Here is a 17,318-nt window from a genome sequence, read left to right on the forward strand (position 1 = left end):
AGCAGGCAGAATACCTAAACAGACATTTCTCCAATGAAGACATCCAGATGGCTAATAAAACATGAAAATATGCTCAACATTGCTCATTAGAGAAATGTGAATCAAAACTACAATGAGCTATCACCTCATTCTGGTCAGAAGGGCTATCATAAAAAAAATCTGTAAACAATAAATGCTGGAGAGGGTGTGGAGAAAAGGGAACCCCCTTGCAGTGTTGGTGGGAATGTAAATTGATTCAGCCACTATGGAGAACAGTATAGAGATTCCTTAAAAAACCAAGAATAAGTCTACCAAATGACCCAGCAACCCCACTACTAGGCATGTATTCTGAGGAAACCATAACTGAAAAATACACATGTACTCCGGTGTTCATTGCAGCACTATTTACCATAGCCAGGACATGGAAGCAACCTAGATGTCCATTGACAGATGAATGGATAAAGAAGTTGTGGTACATATATACAGTGGAATACTACTCAACCATAAAAAGGAATACATTTGCGTGAGTTCTAATGAGTTGGATGAACCTAGAGCCTGTTACACAGAGTGAAGTGTCAAAAAGAGAAAAACAAATATCATACACTAACACATATATATGGAATATAGAAAGACAGTACCAATGAACGTATTTGCAGGGCAGCAGTGGAGACGCAAACATGGAAAACAAGACTTGTGGACACGGTAGGGGAAGGAGAGGGTAAGACAGATTGAAAGAGTAGCATGGAAACATATATTACCATATGTAATAGCCAATGGGAATTTGCTAAATGACTCTGAGCTCAAACTGGTAATCTCTGACAACCTAGAGGAGTGGGATGGGGTGGGAGGTGGGAGAAAAGTTTAGGAGGGAGGGGACATATGTATAACTGTGGCTGATTCATGTATGGCAGAAATTAACAATATTGTAAAGCAATTATCCTCCAATTAAAAATAAATAATCAAAAATAAAAAAAAAAAGAATCTGCCTTCCAATGCAGGGGACATGGGTTCTATCCCTGATCAGGGAATTAAGATCCCACATGTCACAGGGCAGCTAAGCCCACATGCTGCAATTACTGACTGCATGAGCTCCAGAGCCCATGCTTTGCAACTGTAGAAGGCCCATGTATCACAACGAAGACCCAGCACAGCCAAAAATTTTAACTTTTATATTAAAATATCTTATCTGTAGATTCTTTTGGACTTACATAAATATATCTAATACCTGTTTGTTTTTTCCTTTCCAATCTGCATAGATTATTTCTTCTCTTGCTTTACTACCTCTGTAGGATCTCTGTGTGTGTGTGTTAGTTGCTTAGTCGTGTCTGATTCTTTGTGACCCCATAGACTGTAGCCCACCAGGCTCCTCTGATGGGGTTTTCCAGGCAACGATAACTGGAGTGGGTTGCCATTTCTTACTCCAGGGGATCTTAACCAACCCAGGGATTGAAACTGCATCTCCTGTGTCTCCTGCATTGGCAGGCAGATTCTTTACCACTGTGCCACCTGGGAACCCCCTAGGAATACTGGAGTGGGTTGCCATTTCCTTCTCCAGAGGATCTTCTTGACCTAAGGATCAAACCCAGGTGCCCTACATTGCAGGCAGAGTCTTTACTGACTGAGCTACCAAACTAATTTGTATACCTTTTATTTATTTTTCTTGTCTGTTTGCTGTGGCTAAGACTTCCAGTACTATGCTGAATTAAAGTGGTGAGACTGGACATTCTTGTCTTGTTCCTGAATTTAGTGCTTTCAGCTTTTCAACATTGATTATTATGTTGGATGTTGATTTGTTATAAATGGTTTTTATTATTGTTGGGCTGTTACCTTTATACCCACTTTTGTTGTTTAGTTGCTAAGTCATGTCTGACTGTTAACCCACTTTGGTGAGGTTTTGTTTTTTTTTTTTTTTTTTTTTAGTTGTGAACGGATGTTGAATTTTGTCACATACTTTCTGTCTACTGAGATTGTAATGTTTTTGTCTTTCCTTTTGTTACTATGATATATTGATTGATTTGCATATGTTGACTTTTAAAAGAATTATTTGTTTATTTTTGGCTGTTGTGCATCTTCATTACTGCATGCAGGTTTTCTTAGTTGTAGCAAGTGGGGGCTACTCTTTGTTGCAGTATGCAGGCTACTCTTTGTTGCAGTATGCAGGCTTCTCATTGTGGTGGCTTCTCTAGTTGCAGAGCACAGACTCTAGGTGTGCAGGTTTCAGTAGTTGCAGCACATGGGCTCAGTAGTTGTGGCTCACAGGCTCTGGAGCTTGCAGGCTTGAATTGTTGTGGGATACAGGCTCAGTAGTTGTGGCTTTTGGGCTCTAGGGCACAAGTTCAGTAGTTAGAGCACATAGGCTCTAAACTAAAGAGTTGCTTCGTGGCATGTGGGGAATCTTCTCGGACCAGGAATTGAACCCCGTTCCCCTGTATTGGCAGACAGATTCTTATCTGCTATCTTCTCATCCACCAAGGAAATCCTGGTTTGCATATGTTGACTTTCTTTGTGATCCTAGAATGAATCAAATTGATTGTGGTATATGATCTTTTTTTTTTAAATGTATCATTGGATTCAGTTTGCAAATATTTTGTTGAGGATTTTTATATCTATACTCATCAAAGATACTGGCCTGTAATTTTCTTTTTCTGTAGTGTCTTTGTCTGGTTTTGGTATTAGAGTGATGGTGACTTCAGAGGATAAATTTGGAATTTGGATAAATTTCCCTCCTCTTCAGTATTTTGAGAAGGATGAATATAAGTTATTTTTGTAATGTTTGGTAGATTTCCCCAGAAAATCCACCCAGTCCTGGCCTTTTGTTTGCAGGGACTTCTTTTTTTTTTTTTTAATTACAGATTCTATTTTACTTCTGCTGATTGATCTGTTCAAATTATCAGTTTCTTCTTGACTCACTCTTGGCAGGCTGTATGCTCCGAGAAACTTGTCCATTTCTTCTAGGTTGTCCAATTTGTTGGCATATAGTAGTCTCATGATTTTTTGTATTTCTGTGGTATCAGTTTTTTTTTTTTTTCCTCTTTCCTTATTTTGTATATTTGGATCCTTTCTCTTTTCTTCTTGATGATCTTGGCTAGAGATTTGTTGATTTTGTTTATCTTTTCAAAAAAACAACTCTTGGTTTTATTGACCTTTTCTATTTTTTTAAAAAATTTCTATTTTATTTGTTTCCTCTCTGATCTTTATTATTTTCATCTTTATGTTGACTTTAGGTTTTGTTTGTTCTTATTTGTCTAATTCTTTTAGGTGGTAGGTTGTTTACTTCAGACTTTTCTTGTTTGTTTAGGACAACTTGATTACTGTGAACTTCTGTCTTAGAACTGTTACAACTGCCACAGTTTTCATACCGTTGTGGTTAGAAAAGATGCCTGACATAATTCCTATCCTTTAAAATTTGTTGAGGCTAGTTTTGTGAACTAGTATGTGGTCCGACCTAGGGAATGTTCCATACTTGAGGAGAATGTGTACTTTGGCACCTTTGGCATCTTTTGGATATAGTGTCTTGTAGATATCAATTAAGTCCAGCTGGTCTGTTGTGTCATTTAGGATTTCTGTTGCTTTTATTTATGTTAGTGTTTGTTTTGTATATTTAGGTACTCCTATACTGGGTGCATGTACATCACCAAGTACAATATCCTCTTCTTGTATTGATCCCTTTATCATTCTGCAATGTCCTTTGTCTTTCTTTTTAATGGCCATTGTGTTAAAATTTATTTTGTCTACTATGAGTATCACTACCTTTGCTTTCTCGTCAATTTCATTTGTATGAAGTATCTTTTTCATTCCCTTGGTTTAAGTCCTTGTGTGTCTTTCCCCTGCATTGAATCTCTTGTAGACAGCATATTACAGGTTCTTGTTTTTTAATTCAGTCTGACATTCTGTGTCTTTTGATTGGAACATTTCGACCATTGATGTTTAAAGCAGCTATTGATGAACATGTACTTATTGCCATTTTAAATCTGTTTTCCAGTTGTTTTTGTAGTTCTTCTTGGTTCATTTCTCCTTTTTTCTTTTTCCTTTTGTGATTTGATGATGATCTTTTGTTATATGCTTGAGTTCCTTTCTTTTTGGTTTTGTGAATTTGTTGTATGTTTTTGATTTGCAGTTACCATGGGATTCAAGTATGTTGACCCATAGCTATATCCACTTGCTTTAAACTGATAGTCCTGTAAGGTCAAACATACTCTAAAAGATCTACATTTTTATTTTCCCCTTCCCCATATTTTTTGTCTTTTATGTTCTATTTTACATCTTCATGCTTACCCTCTTACTATAGATTACAGCTATAATCACTTATATGAATTTTTGATTTTTTTTCTTTGGCCATGCAGCTTGTGAGATTTCCCCAACCAGTGATTGAACCCAGGCCATGGCAGTGAAAGTGCCGAATTTTACTGGCTTGTGTAAGTGATCTTCAGTCCTTTTGTGTCTTTGCCTTTCCTATTGTGATTTTCCATTTCCTGGAAATTCTAGCCTCTTTTCTATTTGTAGACAATGTGTCATTGTTTCAGTGTAAGTTCGGTATTGCTGAATTCTTTTAGTTTTTGCTTGTTTGAGAAATTCTTTATCTCTCCTTCTATTCTAAATGATAATCTTTCTGGGCACAGTATCTTAGGTTGTAGGTTTCTCCCTTTCAGGACTTTAAATGTATCATGCTACTGCCTTTAGACTGCAAAGTTTCTGCAGAGATATCAGCTGATAGCCTTTATGGGGTTTCTCTTATAATTGATTTTTTATTTTTCTCTTCATTGTTGTTGTTTAGTTGCTAAGTCATATTTGACTGTTTGCAGCCCTATTATCTATAGCCTGCCAAGCTCCTCTGTCCATGGATTTCCCAGTCAAGAAGACTAGAGTAGATTGCTATTTCCTTCTCCAGGGGTTGAACCTGTATCTCCTGCTTTGACAGGCAGATTCTTTACTGCTGAGCCACCAGGGAAGCCCCTAGCTTACATTTGTGCCATTTAAATTACTTACCTTTTGAATACAGCCACTTTTGAACCATGAAATCCTCCAGGGTCCCTAATCTTACCATTACATCATGCTGCCTCTCTAGTTTGTTTCTTGAAGGATGCAGGTGTTCTATGAATAAAAGGTGGGGAAGAGGGTTAGAGATTTCAGTGATTCCGCATAGAAATTTCACACCAGTGACCTCTTTTCAGCTCTGCAACTTTATTTACTCTTATCCACTGCACTGCCCAGTGCCTCCGAAGTGCAAAGCTCTTTGAAATTAAAGAAAAATTGGCTCTGTCTGATCTGTTAGATACAGCTTTCTCTGCCTGCACTCACCACATCTTTCTCTGCTTTCTGTTCTCTGAAGATGTGTTATATTTAGTCATCTGGTGATAACCCTATATTGTTCTCTTTGTCTTAGTAGAATTATACTTTTAAATTCTCTCTTTTATATTTAAAATTATATTTTAAAATTCCTAATACTGTCTTTTTCAGTGTTTTGAGACAGAAAGAGGAACTAGATATTTATTTTTCACATTTTTTCCAAAATTGAAGCGTTCAGTCAGTATGCAGGTAGAATGTTTTGTAAGCCTGTATTGCATACCACACAGCTGTGTACCATATTGCACCATTGTGCAAAGTTTCCCTGGACATTTAACCAGCGAGAAGTCTGCCTTGATTTATTATTCCTGGCCTTTCCTCAGGATCTCTCTTAGTTTGAGGCTTCCTCAGTAATCTTGGGCTTTTCTCTCATTTTTTTTCACTGGACACCTAGACCAAAATGATTCAGGTATCTCTCTGATTTATTATTATTCCTTCCATGCCTCTCCTGAAGCAGTGCAGAATGGGCTAGCTCCTCACGTATTGGGTGTGGAAGATGCTCCTGAGTCTGGGCCAGTCCTGTGTGTCTTCTCAGAGCTGCTTTTGTGGTAGAAGCAGTGATAATATGAATCTGGGCTTGTCCTGCTATCATCAGCAGGGCCTCTTCACCTGACTGTGATATTGCCAGTTTCTGTGCCTCTGCTGCCCAAATACACGGGGCTATGTGCATCTCTGCAGGCTTTACAAGTGGGGCCCATTTGTCTAGCCAAATAGTCAATTTGCAGTTAGCTCAGTAATCTGGGAATGGACATGATGCATCCATGTGTGTGCTTTCTATGCTGTCTTCACAATGGAAATTGTGTTTCTGTCAGCTCTTTGCTGTGCTGAGCATCCCTCAGGATCTGCTGAGCTGTGTGCCTTCCTCAGGTACCCTCTTGGGGCACATAGAACATCTGAGCCTTCCAGATGTGAACCCCTTCAGATGCCTGGATTTCAAGCCCTGGCTGGATATCCTGTGTTCTGAGTCCATGAGCATGGCCAGCCTGAGGATGAGAGTAGATATGTCATAACTTTAGAATAGTAGTCAGTGTTATACAATATTTTAAAAAAGGAATTGAATATAAACTTCCAGGTTAGATGGTAACAGTGAAACAGTGCATTTATCCATGCAGCTCTTCATTGCATTCATGTCCTCCACTATTGCTTGATTTTGGGCTTTTCCTTGTTGGGAGCTTGTCTCAGTCCTGTTATTTCTATCCTGGCACCCAGAGCTTGCTCCCATCTCTCTCTGACTTTCTGGCTCCCAGGACAATCAGTGGGGCAATGTGTGCTTCTGCCTGGATTCCCACATGGATTCCTATGGGCTAGGATAGGGGTGCACCCTCAAAACACCTTGTCAGGACAGTTTGGGAATATCTCAGTGCAAGGTCCATAGAGAAATACACGGACAAAGAGCACCTCCCTCCCTGACCCAGGTTCTTGTTCTCTGTGTAGGGTGGTGATGCCTCTGAAGGGTCAACTATGGTATCCCTCTGCCTTCCTCCTGCTGCCTTCACTGAGCATCGTCCTCTTGAATTCTTGTCCTTTCTGATCAGGCAGATGGACATAGGACACTAGGAGATTATGTGTTCCCAACAGAGACCCATACATAGGAACTTGGGGGCAAGTAGGTAATTAGGGAGGTGATATCAGGTGCTTAAGAGAGGAACTAAGGACAGTGAACACCAAAGTGAGGAAGGCCAAGGAAGTGGGCAGGTGGGGCCCTAGGCCACTGGGTGCCTTGAGAGAGAGTGTGGAGCTCACCTCTGAGGAGACCCACCAGCAGTCAAGGAAGCTGGGGTCTGTAGTGTCTGAGGGTTGCCCTGTGGGCATGAATCCCCACACTTTCCACTGAGCCTATCAGTGGTTCAGCAAGCTCCCAGGTGCTGGAGAAATCCACCAAGCAGGTAGGGGAGCTGCAGATGTTTGAGGAGGGGTGTGTCTGCAGTGGGGGATTATCCCACAGCTGCAGGTGAACTCAGGTTGGCCTAGGTGGCAGCGAGGTGGGGCTTCTATGATCTCAGAGGGAGATTCATGTGAGAATCAGAGATCAAAAGCTACAGGTTTTTGACAGTTACCTTCCCACCCATCTGAGGTCTGGGATGTCAGACAGAAAAGGATTTGGGAGAAATCAGATGCTGCCTTTTCTTCTAACTCCAGATTAGATAAGGGTGCTGTGGATCAGAGGTAGGCATGGAGAGGGGAGTGGGCAGGTGGACAGTATGGAGTTGTCTCCCCAGTAGCCTCAGGGAATTCTCTGCAGCTGAGCACAAGCCAAGAGATGGTTTGTGTCTGTCCCAGGAGGACCAACTGCCCCTTACTTGTATTTGCCACATCCTTGTACGGGTTCCCCTCAACCTGTACACTCACTACAGAGCAAGGTCTGTCTTTATCCAAGACATTGCAAGGTGCACTCAACTCATCTGGGTGGCAACTGTCCTTTCAGAAGGCTTTTAGGTCAGTTGGGTGGGGGTGGGATGGAATACACATCCTGGGTCAGATGAGGAGAAGGGTCCCTGCCCCAGGACATGCTCCTACCCTCTCAACTCACCTTAGCTCCCACAGAGGCAGGTCTCCATCTTAGAAGAGCTGGGGTGGAGTGGTGGGCAGAGACAAAAACCTGATGTCACCCTGGGCAAGGAGACCTCCCCCGTGTTGCCCAGGGTCCCCTCCACAGGGAGAAGCAGCTACTCTGGATCACCTTGGGGACCTGTCCTAAGCCCCCTCACCATGAGGACCTTAGAGATTCCCTGTCCTAGACCAAGCCCTGTGGGGTAAGCCCAGAAGACTTTTTTGGAGGAGAGCAGTTGGGTGGGAAGAAGCTCTTACAGAGAGGGTGGGGTCAGGTGAAGAAGAATCAGAAAGGGTGAGCATGGGGCCCAGTTAGTGGGCAGGCAGCAGAGAAACAGGAGGAGCAAGGAAACCCAGGCCCCTGGATGTCCACTCTGAGTGTGAGACCCAACTCAGTGTGTTTATGTGGAAGCAGCTGAGTCAACAACTGGTGGGTTGGATTTAGGATAAACTGAGGCCCCGGGAGTGATGGAGTTCAGCATGTGAACCTTGACCCTTTGTTCTTCCTCTCCTGTCAGGTGCTTAGGACAGGGCTCTTTCTCACCCATTATTTTACTTTGGTCTCACTCCAGCCTTGGAGAATGGAGTTAGTTTGATTTTGTTAATGGGACCCGGAGGCCCAAAGAACGGCTGGAATATGTGCACAGTCACAGGGTGAGTTAGCCGAGCTTGTCTCCCCAGGGTGGACGGGTGGGGGAAGCTGTGTCTTTTTTAGCAGATGCTTCACCTGCTCTGAGCTTCAGATTTTCCCTTTAAGATGATCATGATTACTCCTACCCCTCAAGTTGCTGGGAGGCCTACATTTGGTGGATGATGCTCATGACCCGGGTCCTGGTGACGGAAGTGATCAGACACTCTGACTGATATAATGATCACCAACCCTACCCCCGTGTCCTGAATTTGTGGAGAAGCCTCTGACAGCACTGAAATCCAGCTGCAGTGGGAAGGCACACTGGTGGTCTCTACTGTGGTCACGTCCTCCCTCCCCCAACATCCAAAGCCCAATATATCCATTGAGTAAGCACTCTCTTGTGAATTGCAAGGCTTTTTATTGCTGGAATCCTTTAATAGACACCTGGATGTGGCAGGTTGCTGACATGACTTAGGGATCAGGCAAGAAGCTTCCTTGGGTTCCTGGCAGGGACAGTTCCATCAGCAGAGAGAACTTGAGTATACCTTATTCTGTAAAAGAAGGTACAGAAGCCTGGTGAGGCCTTGGGTGGACATGGCAGTTAACTGCACTGAACTCAGGGGCCTGGTGGCTTGTTTAGAGGGAGGCCTCTGGATATGAGCAAGTAAGGGTAGCTACATTGCAGTGAGGCTTCCTCCAATGGAACAGAGGTTGTGGGGTCTCCCTGCAGGGCTGAGGGCAGTCTTCTGCGATAGAAAGGGGAACATTGCTGAGGACCATCTGACAGGGCTCTGGAGTGATTCCTGGAAGTCTTCAGGGGTGAGTTGATCCCAGTCTGCTTCTTCCCTCTGGCCCTTGGTGACTTAGAGCTGAAATAGCTGCTTGTCCCACCACCTCTAGGGCAGCAGAGAAAGGATTCACCCTGATCCTCGACTCTGGGCATCCCAGGCCTGAGGAGGGCAGGAGGGCAGCTTTTGGAACAGCCTCCTCTTAGGGCATGTGTGGCATAATGGCCCTCTGGCATTCAGGAAACAAAGACAAATGTGGCGTTTAGGTGAGATGGAGTAGGGACTTGAAGCACCTGATGTTTGGAGAGAGGAAGGACTCAATGGGAATGGACTGCGGCAGATTCAGTTTTCTCTGCTGGAGAGGCTGGAGTCAGGGAGGCTAGTGCTGAGGGCCTAACTCCAAAGATAGGTGGCGTCCCAGAGTCAGGAGGGCCTGGAGGGTCCCAGGCCTGTGACCAGGCAGAGCTGAGCAGTCAGGGCCAGCTCAAGAGCTCCAGACTGGATTGAGTCTTCCTGCATGATCCTTTCCCACACTGTGGTTGTTGGCCACACCCTCTACCTCCTCATTTATGAGGTTCTTTCTGCTTCCAGTTCCCCAGGGAAGGGCCAGGGTGGAGAGGAAATGATCTCCCCCACTTACCAGTGCCCTGAGCAGACCCCTGACACATCCCTCTCCACCCACCCCCCCCACCCCCCGCCATAGGCCCCACAGGCACATTCACAGACAGCCTGACCCACCAGAGCACTGAGAGCATCCTGCTTATCCTTCGCTGTCAACCTCTCGTCAACACAGCTCTTCAGGGTATCGGCGGTTTCCAGTACATCAGGGTTTTGGTTATACTTTTCAACTTGTTCAATATAGGCCTCATGGCTTCCTGATATGAACAGGTCAACAATGTCCCTCAAGGCTGGGCAGATGTCATCACACTCTGAAACAGAAGGATATGGGGACACTTCCTGTAAAGCACTCATCAGAACACCCTATTCCCTTCCTGCTCCCGACATGCTCAGTGCTGCCCTGGGAAGGTGTCGGAACCCTTGGGGAGCCCAGGTCGCAGCCACTCACTTCCGCCCGCGATGAGGAGCAAGGCAGCGCAGAGCAGCAGGAGAGCTCCAGCCCGCGTCATGGTGCCGGTGGCAGGTGCTCCCTACTCACCTGGAGCCCTTTTATGCCTGTGCTTGTCCTCATCCCAGGGGACTGTGTCGCATGCTTCCTTTTCTCAGGAGATTCTGCCAGGCCACAGTGTGAGAGTGCCTGGGGCTGCACAGGAGAAGCTGTGTGTGTTGGCAAGATGCTAGTCCTTGAGTCCACAGAGGGCACTGGCTCAGCCTCCTCCCTGCTGGAGGGCTCTGTGGGAGGGGCAGCTGACTCAGGAAGCTTAACAACTGAAAATCCCCAGGTTGACCAAAAAGGGCAAAAGTGCTCCCAAATCATGCCTCCTGAATGCTGGCCTGTGACAGTCTGTCAGAACAACTGTGACCTTGAAGAGAGGCTGTTGTGGACCTTATGGGTCCTCACAAAGCTCAGTGCTTAGCAAATGGTCTCACAGGGAGTAAATTCCAGGCAAAGCCCCGAGCCCCTTGTCAGGCTCTCTGGTGACTCCTACCCTGCTGCTGTCACCATGTCCTTGATCTTGTCAGTGGCCTTTGTTGGGCCACTTCCCTGAATAAGTATCTGGAACCTGGAAAGCTTTTCTATGTGCTGGCCCAGAAATTTCTAGTTTTCTCTTGACCAGTCCTGCCAACTGGTGGCTTTGATAGAACATCATTGTATACAGGATTATCCTTCACAATGTCTTTTTTTTTTTAATTTAACTTTTTCTTTTGTATTGAAGTTTAGCGGATTAACTGTTTTATGGTAGTTTCAGGTAGACAACAAAGAGACTCACCCATATATATACACACATGTATCTATTCTTTCCCAAACTGCCCTTCCATCCAGGCTGCGCATAACATTGAGCAAAGTTCCCTGCGCTGTACAATTGGTCCTTATTGATAATCCATTTTATATATAGCATTGTGGACCTGTCCATACTGAAATTCCTAATTATCACTTCCCCTCATCCTTACTCAAGGCAACGATAAGTTCATTCTCTGTCAATCTGTTTCTGTTTTGTAAGTTAGTTCATCTGTATCATGTTATTTTAGATTCCTAATATAAAAGATATTGTAAGATATTTCTCCTTCTTTACTTAGTATGACAGTCTTTAGGTCCATCCATTTTCTGCAACTCTTCCTACTCTTGAATGTCGCTGTACTGTTCCCCTCATCTCCTCTCCAGAGCTCCCACTTGAGGAAAAGCCAGGCCCACTTTAGGCCACAATCTCTGGGCTGGTTGCACAACCAGCCCTACACTGCTGCTGCCTCTGTGAACTTGTCCCTGCCTTTCTTTCCTCCCTCAGTGCCTCCTGTCTGCTCTTTGACCTGACCAAGTGTGCTCCTGCAGCAGGGACTCTGCACATGGAGTCCTCCCAGCCTGGAAGGCTCGTCCTCCAGTGGCTGCATGATTCATTCCCTCATCCTCAGGTGTCTTCAAGTATCACAGGGCAGATTTCCCCAGACTTTTGAGCCCGCCTATCAAAGTGTCCTGCCTCCATCCTCCCCCTGCAGCTCTCTGTCTGCTCCCCCGCCTCATCTTCCCCCAGAGCGCCTCTCCCCGTGGGGTCGCTGGCTCTCACTCCCTCTTGGGTGATGAAGGGCTGCAGGAGAGCGAGAGCTGTGCTGTGTGCTGCTGCACCCCAGGACTAGGGGAGGGCCCACCATTCGGTAGATGTTGCACAGTGTTTGTTAGAATAATGGCAGGAATATTCCATTTCTTGAAGTGATAAGCAAGAATATCTTTAATTCTACTTACTCTAGATGCCTTTATGAATATTGCCTGGAAATAATTACATATGGTAAAGGTTTAAAATGTTTGATGAGTCATAATCAAGTAGTTTTTTGCTGGAGGCATCTGACTGGCCTTTGCCTGAATCACCTGTGGCAGATTAAGGTTTCCTGAATGCCTGATCTGAATTTGGGACACAAAGGTGTGACCACAGTCAGAACCCTATGCCAAATAGGATTCACATCCGGTAACTGCTCTTGGCAAAGAGGCATCAAGTACTGAGCTGCAGTGTCAGCTGACCTCCGTGCAGCCCCTCCTCGCCATGGCTCCTGCTGCTGGAGGACCATCCCTCTGAAGGTCACCCCATGAGCTACTCAGGTGGCTGCAGATGTGCCTCAGAGGTTCCTGGGCAGGAAGGTGAACACCACAAGGCCCAGGCTGCATATGTTGGCTCTTTATCTGTGGCAGCAGGACTTCCATGTTGTGGGACCCTGCCCATGCATCCAGTGCCTCCTGTCCTTCAGAAGACACTGCCCCCAGTGCCCTCCCCAACTATGTGAGGAGAGGAGCCAGGGCCTAGAGTGCTGAGTAACACAGGTGGCTGCTATGGATCCAGCCCAGTGCCCTTCCGAGGGTGCCACAGGATCCTCTGAGATGTTCCCCATCATGGGGACATTTGATGACATCAGAGTGAAGAGCTGGTCAGGGTCAGTGGAGGAATGCCACTGATGTGGCCCTTTACTTGTGCAAGTTTTTTTAAAATTAATTTTTAATTTGAGAACTTTTTATTTATTGAAAAGTTGCAAAAATTTCTCAAAACTAAGAAACAACATGAGAAAACTACTATGGCAAAACCAATACAATATTGTAAAGTAATTAGCCTCCAATTAAAATAAATAAATTTAAATTAAAAAAAAAGAAAATTACTACTAACTAAACTCATACTTTCTTTGGATTTCCCCTGGTTGTCCATTAATGTCTCCTGCATTTCAGGATAAAATCCATAACCTATACTCACTGCATTCATTGTGATGTGTCCCCAGTGTCCTCTGCTCTGTGGATTACTCATTCTCTCCTAGTCTGTCATGGCCTTGACAGTCGTGAGGAGGATTGGCCAGGGATGGTAGGCGGCCTCCAAGCTGAGTTTGTCTGCTGCTGTTCTCATAATGTCCCGTGGGGTTCAGACTTTGTGGTTTGAGAAAGACACCACACAGGTGAAGTGCCTTTCCTGTCACCTCACATCAGGGTACACATGACAGCTGTGTGTCTTACCAATGGGAATATCAGCCTTGATTAGTTGATTAATATTGTGTTTGTCCGGCTTCTGCACTGTTTTCCCCCTTCCCCTCCTGTTTCCTTTGGAGGTGAGTTAATAAATTTAGCCCACACTTGAGGGGGCAGAACAGTTAAGTTTGCCTCCTAGAGGGGATTATCTGCCTGTGATGTTCAGGATGTTTCTGTATGGAATTTTTGTCTCCTCTCCCACATTTATTTAGTTTCACTTATTTTAGTTTATTAATGGTTTAAGTGTGCTAGGTCTTGGTTGGGACTTGTGGGTTTTTTCTTTGCAGAGCACAGGCTTTCTAGTTGCAGTGGGATGCTTCTAGTTGCCCCAGGGCATGTGGGATCTTAGTTCCCCAACCAGGGATTGAACCAGCTTCCATTGCACAGGAGGGCATCTAGGGAAATCCTTATTTATTTGTTTAACCATTTCTTCATATCAGTTGAACTCACAGGTATTACTTTATACTTTGGGTTAGCATCTAATACTCTTATTTATTTTGTCTGTCAAACTGTTGCCAGTTTGACCATTGGGAGATTCTCAGACTTCCTTCAAGAGTTTTCAAGGTCAATCTCATTTTGTTTGTACCAACAAACTGCTTTCCTAGCCTGGAAGGTTGAGTTTGGCTCTTGAGAGTTTTCACAAGTGGAGTTCCACCTCTGGTGGATCCAGCAGTCTGGGCCTTAGAGCTCCCATCCCCTGTGTCCTGTAGGGCTGTGAACCTCATAGAGTCTCAGATATAGGAGACAAACTGCACAACCCCACAGCTGCTCACTGATGTTTCTGGACAGACTGTAGTCCAAACACCTCTTGAGACCAGGTTCACAGATGGAAGAGGACAGCCAGAAGAAGGGGCAAAGCTGGAGCCACTAGAGGTCCAGAACGTGCCAGGACTTGCTCTCTTAATGCCCAGATGAAAGCTGGTGGAGTTATCCAATATTACAGAATTACCAGTGCCTGGGAAAACCCACATGTCTTCAGGTTATGAGTTCCCAGGTTGGAATGATTTGGAGCCCAAGGCTCCAGTACTGGTACTGTCTACCAGTACTTAGGGCCCAGTGTAGAGACTGCAGCTGTTAAGATATTTGGAGGCTGTAGGAAGGCCCAGGTCTTCATTCTTATCTCTAGGATTTGGGGGGAAAAGGAAGGATTCTGGATGACCTTTTTTTAGCCAATGGTGGTGTAGACCTGTCTTTGACCTTCCTGTGATTCCATCTGCTCAGTTTGTGAGAGTACTGCCCCTGGGAATCAGGATGGGCTGGGGGAAGGATGACCAGGAAAACGTGATGGTTGGGGCTGGGACATCAACGCACTTGCCTCCAAATGGAGTCACTTAGAAATGTCAGCTCCACTTGATCTTTGGCAAAGATGCTACCACATCTTCTCTAGGAGCTCTGTTCTCAGAGTAGGAAGGGCTTCTTCCATAAACACCCCAAGGGCCTAGGGAGCCACCTGTGCCAGGAGCCTTGCCACATGCCCCTTCCTCCTGGGAGGGGCACGGTTGGGTTCAGGGAGCTAGTTGTTTATAAAGTGACAGAAACCCTGCCCTGAGCAGAGCACTCCAGCCACCACCACGATGAAGGGAGCACTGCTTGTGCTGGCCTTGCTGGTGACCAGAGAGCTGACCTTTGAGACACATGTGGGTAGGAGGGAGGGTCCAGATGGTCCTGATCTTTGCCCAGTTTCGTCTCACTGCATCCTTCCCAGTCCTGTTCAAGCCGCTTTTAGGGGCAGATTCTGAGGGCAGCTGCTGATCAGTTCCCAGGAGTCCTGCACAAACTTCTTGAGGCTTTCAGTCTTTGAATGGAGAGGGTGGTGTGGAGTTGGAAGGGTCGTTAGCTGTGTACACCCTGGGGGATGGTTTGTTGGGTGTAGTGGTACTCACTGGAAGGGTGGAAGCTGGCTGATATGCCTGGGAATGGTGGTCAAGGGCAGAGGAGTCTCCAGACCTCACCTCTCTTGCTGCTCCCTCTGCTGGGAGTGCCTCATATGGAAGGTTTTCTGTCTGGGATATAAGCAGTCCTGGGTGAGAGCAGGTCTGGAAGCTTTGGGAAGTGTCTGGAAGCTTTGGTTGTGTGAGTTCCTATCAAGTGGTGGGAAACAGGAACCTCCTACTCTGGTTATTCTTTTGATGAGGTGTTTTTTGTCTGTGCCTTCAGCCAAAGCCTGCCCTATGTTTAGTGCAGCATTTAGCTCAATGGCCCTTGGAAGCAAAACATTGTTGAACTCAACGCTCAGTTTGGTCGATGCTACTGATGCAGAAAATGAAGCTATAGGAAGAATCCAGGGTTGCTTCAATGAGGCGGGATTTGATGACAAACTGTTGAATATAAAAAGCATGGTAATTCACTCCCCTCACCACTACCCTGCCCTGCCCACTAACATGCACAGTGCAGTATGCCACGTGGTAATAGATCATGCAGTCATGGGGTATGTGGCAGACAAAGAAGCGCATAAGCCTTTGCTCCACCCTGCAGCACCTGTAGTATGCATGGACAGTCCACCTGCATGTCCAGCCTCTTCTGCTACCGAATATGCCCGTGTTATGTCAGTCAGCTCGCACGCAATAGGGGACTGGCGTCAGTGCAGTAGGCCAAGTGTGTTAACTCATGTTTTTTTCCTTAGTGTGAGGAGCTAGCATTGGAGGAGTAGAGTTTTATTCTTGGCAGGAAAGGAAGCATTCAGCTCCCACACCTGAAGGAGTAATATCAGCTTCCTTTTAGGAATATTATAAAGGAGCCCCTACCTTAAGAGTCTCTTTCCAGGATGAGATTCTCTAGGTTTGTAAGGTTTATGACTTACCACCACTTCATCTTTTTCCCACTCGGATGGCCATTGCTCTGGCTCAGAACCCTGTTTCCACCGAGATGGTCTCAGTGCCTACAAGCCTGGTTTTCCGCTGTGGTATTTTGGTGCCTGAAACTACTGAGGGGGCTTCTAGGTCTTTGTGGCTGCTCAGCTGAGCTAGCAGTCTATCTCCTAAAGTATTCTTTTTTCCCCTCTTTGTTCTTTTCATAAGTTTTGGAGATTTTAAATAGTCTGTCTCAGCATATTTTCCTCAAGTTGTTGATGTTTTGAAATGAGAGGTTTTCCAGGAACAGAGTTTCATGCACTAATATGAGCAGACAGGGCACATGGGGTTGTTTACGACACCTGCATGCACAGTCCGTCCACCCAGCACACCTGAAAGAAGAGGATCAGGTGCAGGAGGTATGACCTAAACCCAGACTCTCGCACCTTGCTCCTCCTCAGGACCAGCCCTGCTATGCCCTCCTGACCCTTGTTATCTCCTCCCCTCCCTGGCATGGTTGGTGGCTCTGTCTCCCTCCTGACACCTGTGCCTAGGCTCTTAGGGAGCCATTCTCCCCCTGGTGTCTGCTGGCAGCCCCCTCTCCAGTGGTGGGTCTGTGGGCAGAGGTTTTTGCTGGGGATGGGGCTGAATCTCTGACGGTAAGGCATCAGGTGATCCTGGGGAGACAGGATGGCACAGCTGTGGGCTCAGGTCCTGTCTTTACTCCTTCTCCTCTCTCCTAGATTTCCATCATCTTGAGTGAGGATTGCAACAACTATGTATTGTCCTCGGTGGTGGATACTGTTTTAGGATTAATTCTCAGTGTGACATCTTTGGCGAGATAATCTCTGCCAGGGATGCCTGGTCGGCGCTTGATCTACCTGCCTTATTCTCCTTCTCAACTAAAGCTGGAATCTGGACACCTGTTTCACATAATATGGTCTCTGTCAGGCTGACTCTAATAAGATAACTGCAGCTTTGCTCAGTGTGCCCAGTGTGTGTGTACTGTGGGAACGATGTGAGGCAGGAGATCTTGGGAGATGGTGAGGAGAAGTGACACATGGTCATTGAGAGCATGGGGACCAGGGTCAGACAGAACGAGGAAAAACCTGGGACTGTGGACAAGT

The 17,318-nt window shown here is 45.7% G+C and overlaps 2 protein-coding genes across 2 annotated transcripts; one reads left to right on the plus strand and one right to left on the minus strand.

Moving 5' to 3' along the window:
* LOC106503120 (major allergen I polypeptide chain 1) lies at positions 8,902-10,464 on the minus strand. Its single transcript, XM_018062299.1, has 3 exons — positions 10,358-10,464; positions 10,030-10,220; positions 8,902-9,054 (listed from the first exon to the last, which is right to left on the minus strand). Exons 1-3 carry the CDS (start codon positions 10,416-10,418, stop codon positions 9,025-9,027), a joined length of 282 nt encoding a protein of 93 aa, XP_017917788.1. The 5' UTR covers positions 10,419-10,464; the 3' UTR covers positions 8,902-9,024.
* On the plus strand, positions 14,977-17,105 carry LOC102191730 (androgen-binding protein homolog). The gene is made up of 3 exons (XM_005692495.2): positions 14,977-15,043; positions 15,566-15,741; positions 16,935-17,105. The coding sequence occupies exons 1-3, from the start codon at positions 14,977-14,979 to the stop codon at positions 17,034-17,036; spliced, it is 345 nt and encodes a 114-aa protein (XP_005692552.1). The 3' UTR covers positions 17,037-17,105.

Source organism: Capra hircus, chromosome 18 (assembly GCF_001704415.2).
Source record: "Capra hircus breed San Clemente chromosome 18, ASM170441v1, whole genome shotgun sequence".
Lineage (NCBI taxonomy): Eukaryota > Metazoa > Chordata > Mammalia > Artiodactyla > Bovidae > Capra > Capra hircus.

Excerpts from the sequence above, each read along its gene's own strand:
- LOC102191730 (XM_005692495.2), top strand. The coding sequence starts at position 14,977 with ATGAAGGGAGCACTGCTTGTGCTGGCCTTGCTGGTGACCAGAGAGCTG. Across the intron at positions 15,044-15,565 it reads GACCTTTGAGACACATGTGG|CCTGCCCTATGTTTAGTGCA; the intron begins GTAGGAGGGAGG and ends CTTCAGCCAAAG. Across the intron at positions 15,742-16,934 it reads TGTTGAATATAAAAAGCATG|ATTTCCATCATCTTGAGTGA; the intron begins GTAATTCACTCC and ends CCTCTCTCCTAG.
- LOC106503120 (XM_018062299.1), bottom strand. The coding sequence starts at position 10,418 with ATGACGCGGGCTGGAGCTCTCCTGCTGCTCTGCGCTGCCTTGCTCCTC. Across the intron at positions 10,221-10,357 it reads GCTCCTCATCGCGGGCGGAA|AGTGTGATGACATCTGCCCA; the intron begins GTGAGTGGCTGC and ends CTTCTGTTTCAG. Across the intron at positions 9,055-10,029 it reads AGGATGCTCTCAGTGCTCTG|AATAAGGTATACTCAAGTTC; the intron begins GTGGGTCAGGCT and ends CTTCTTTTACAG.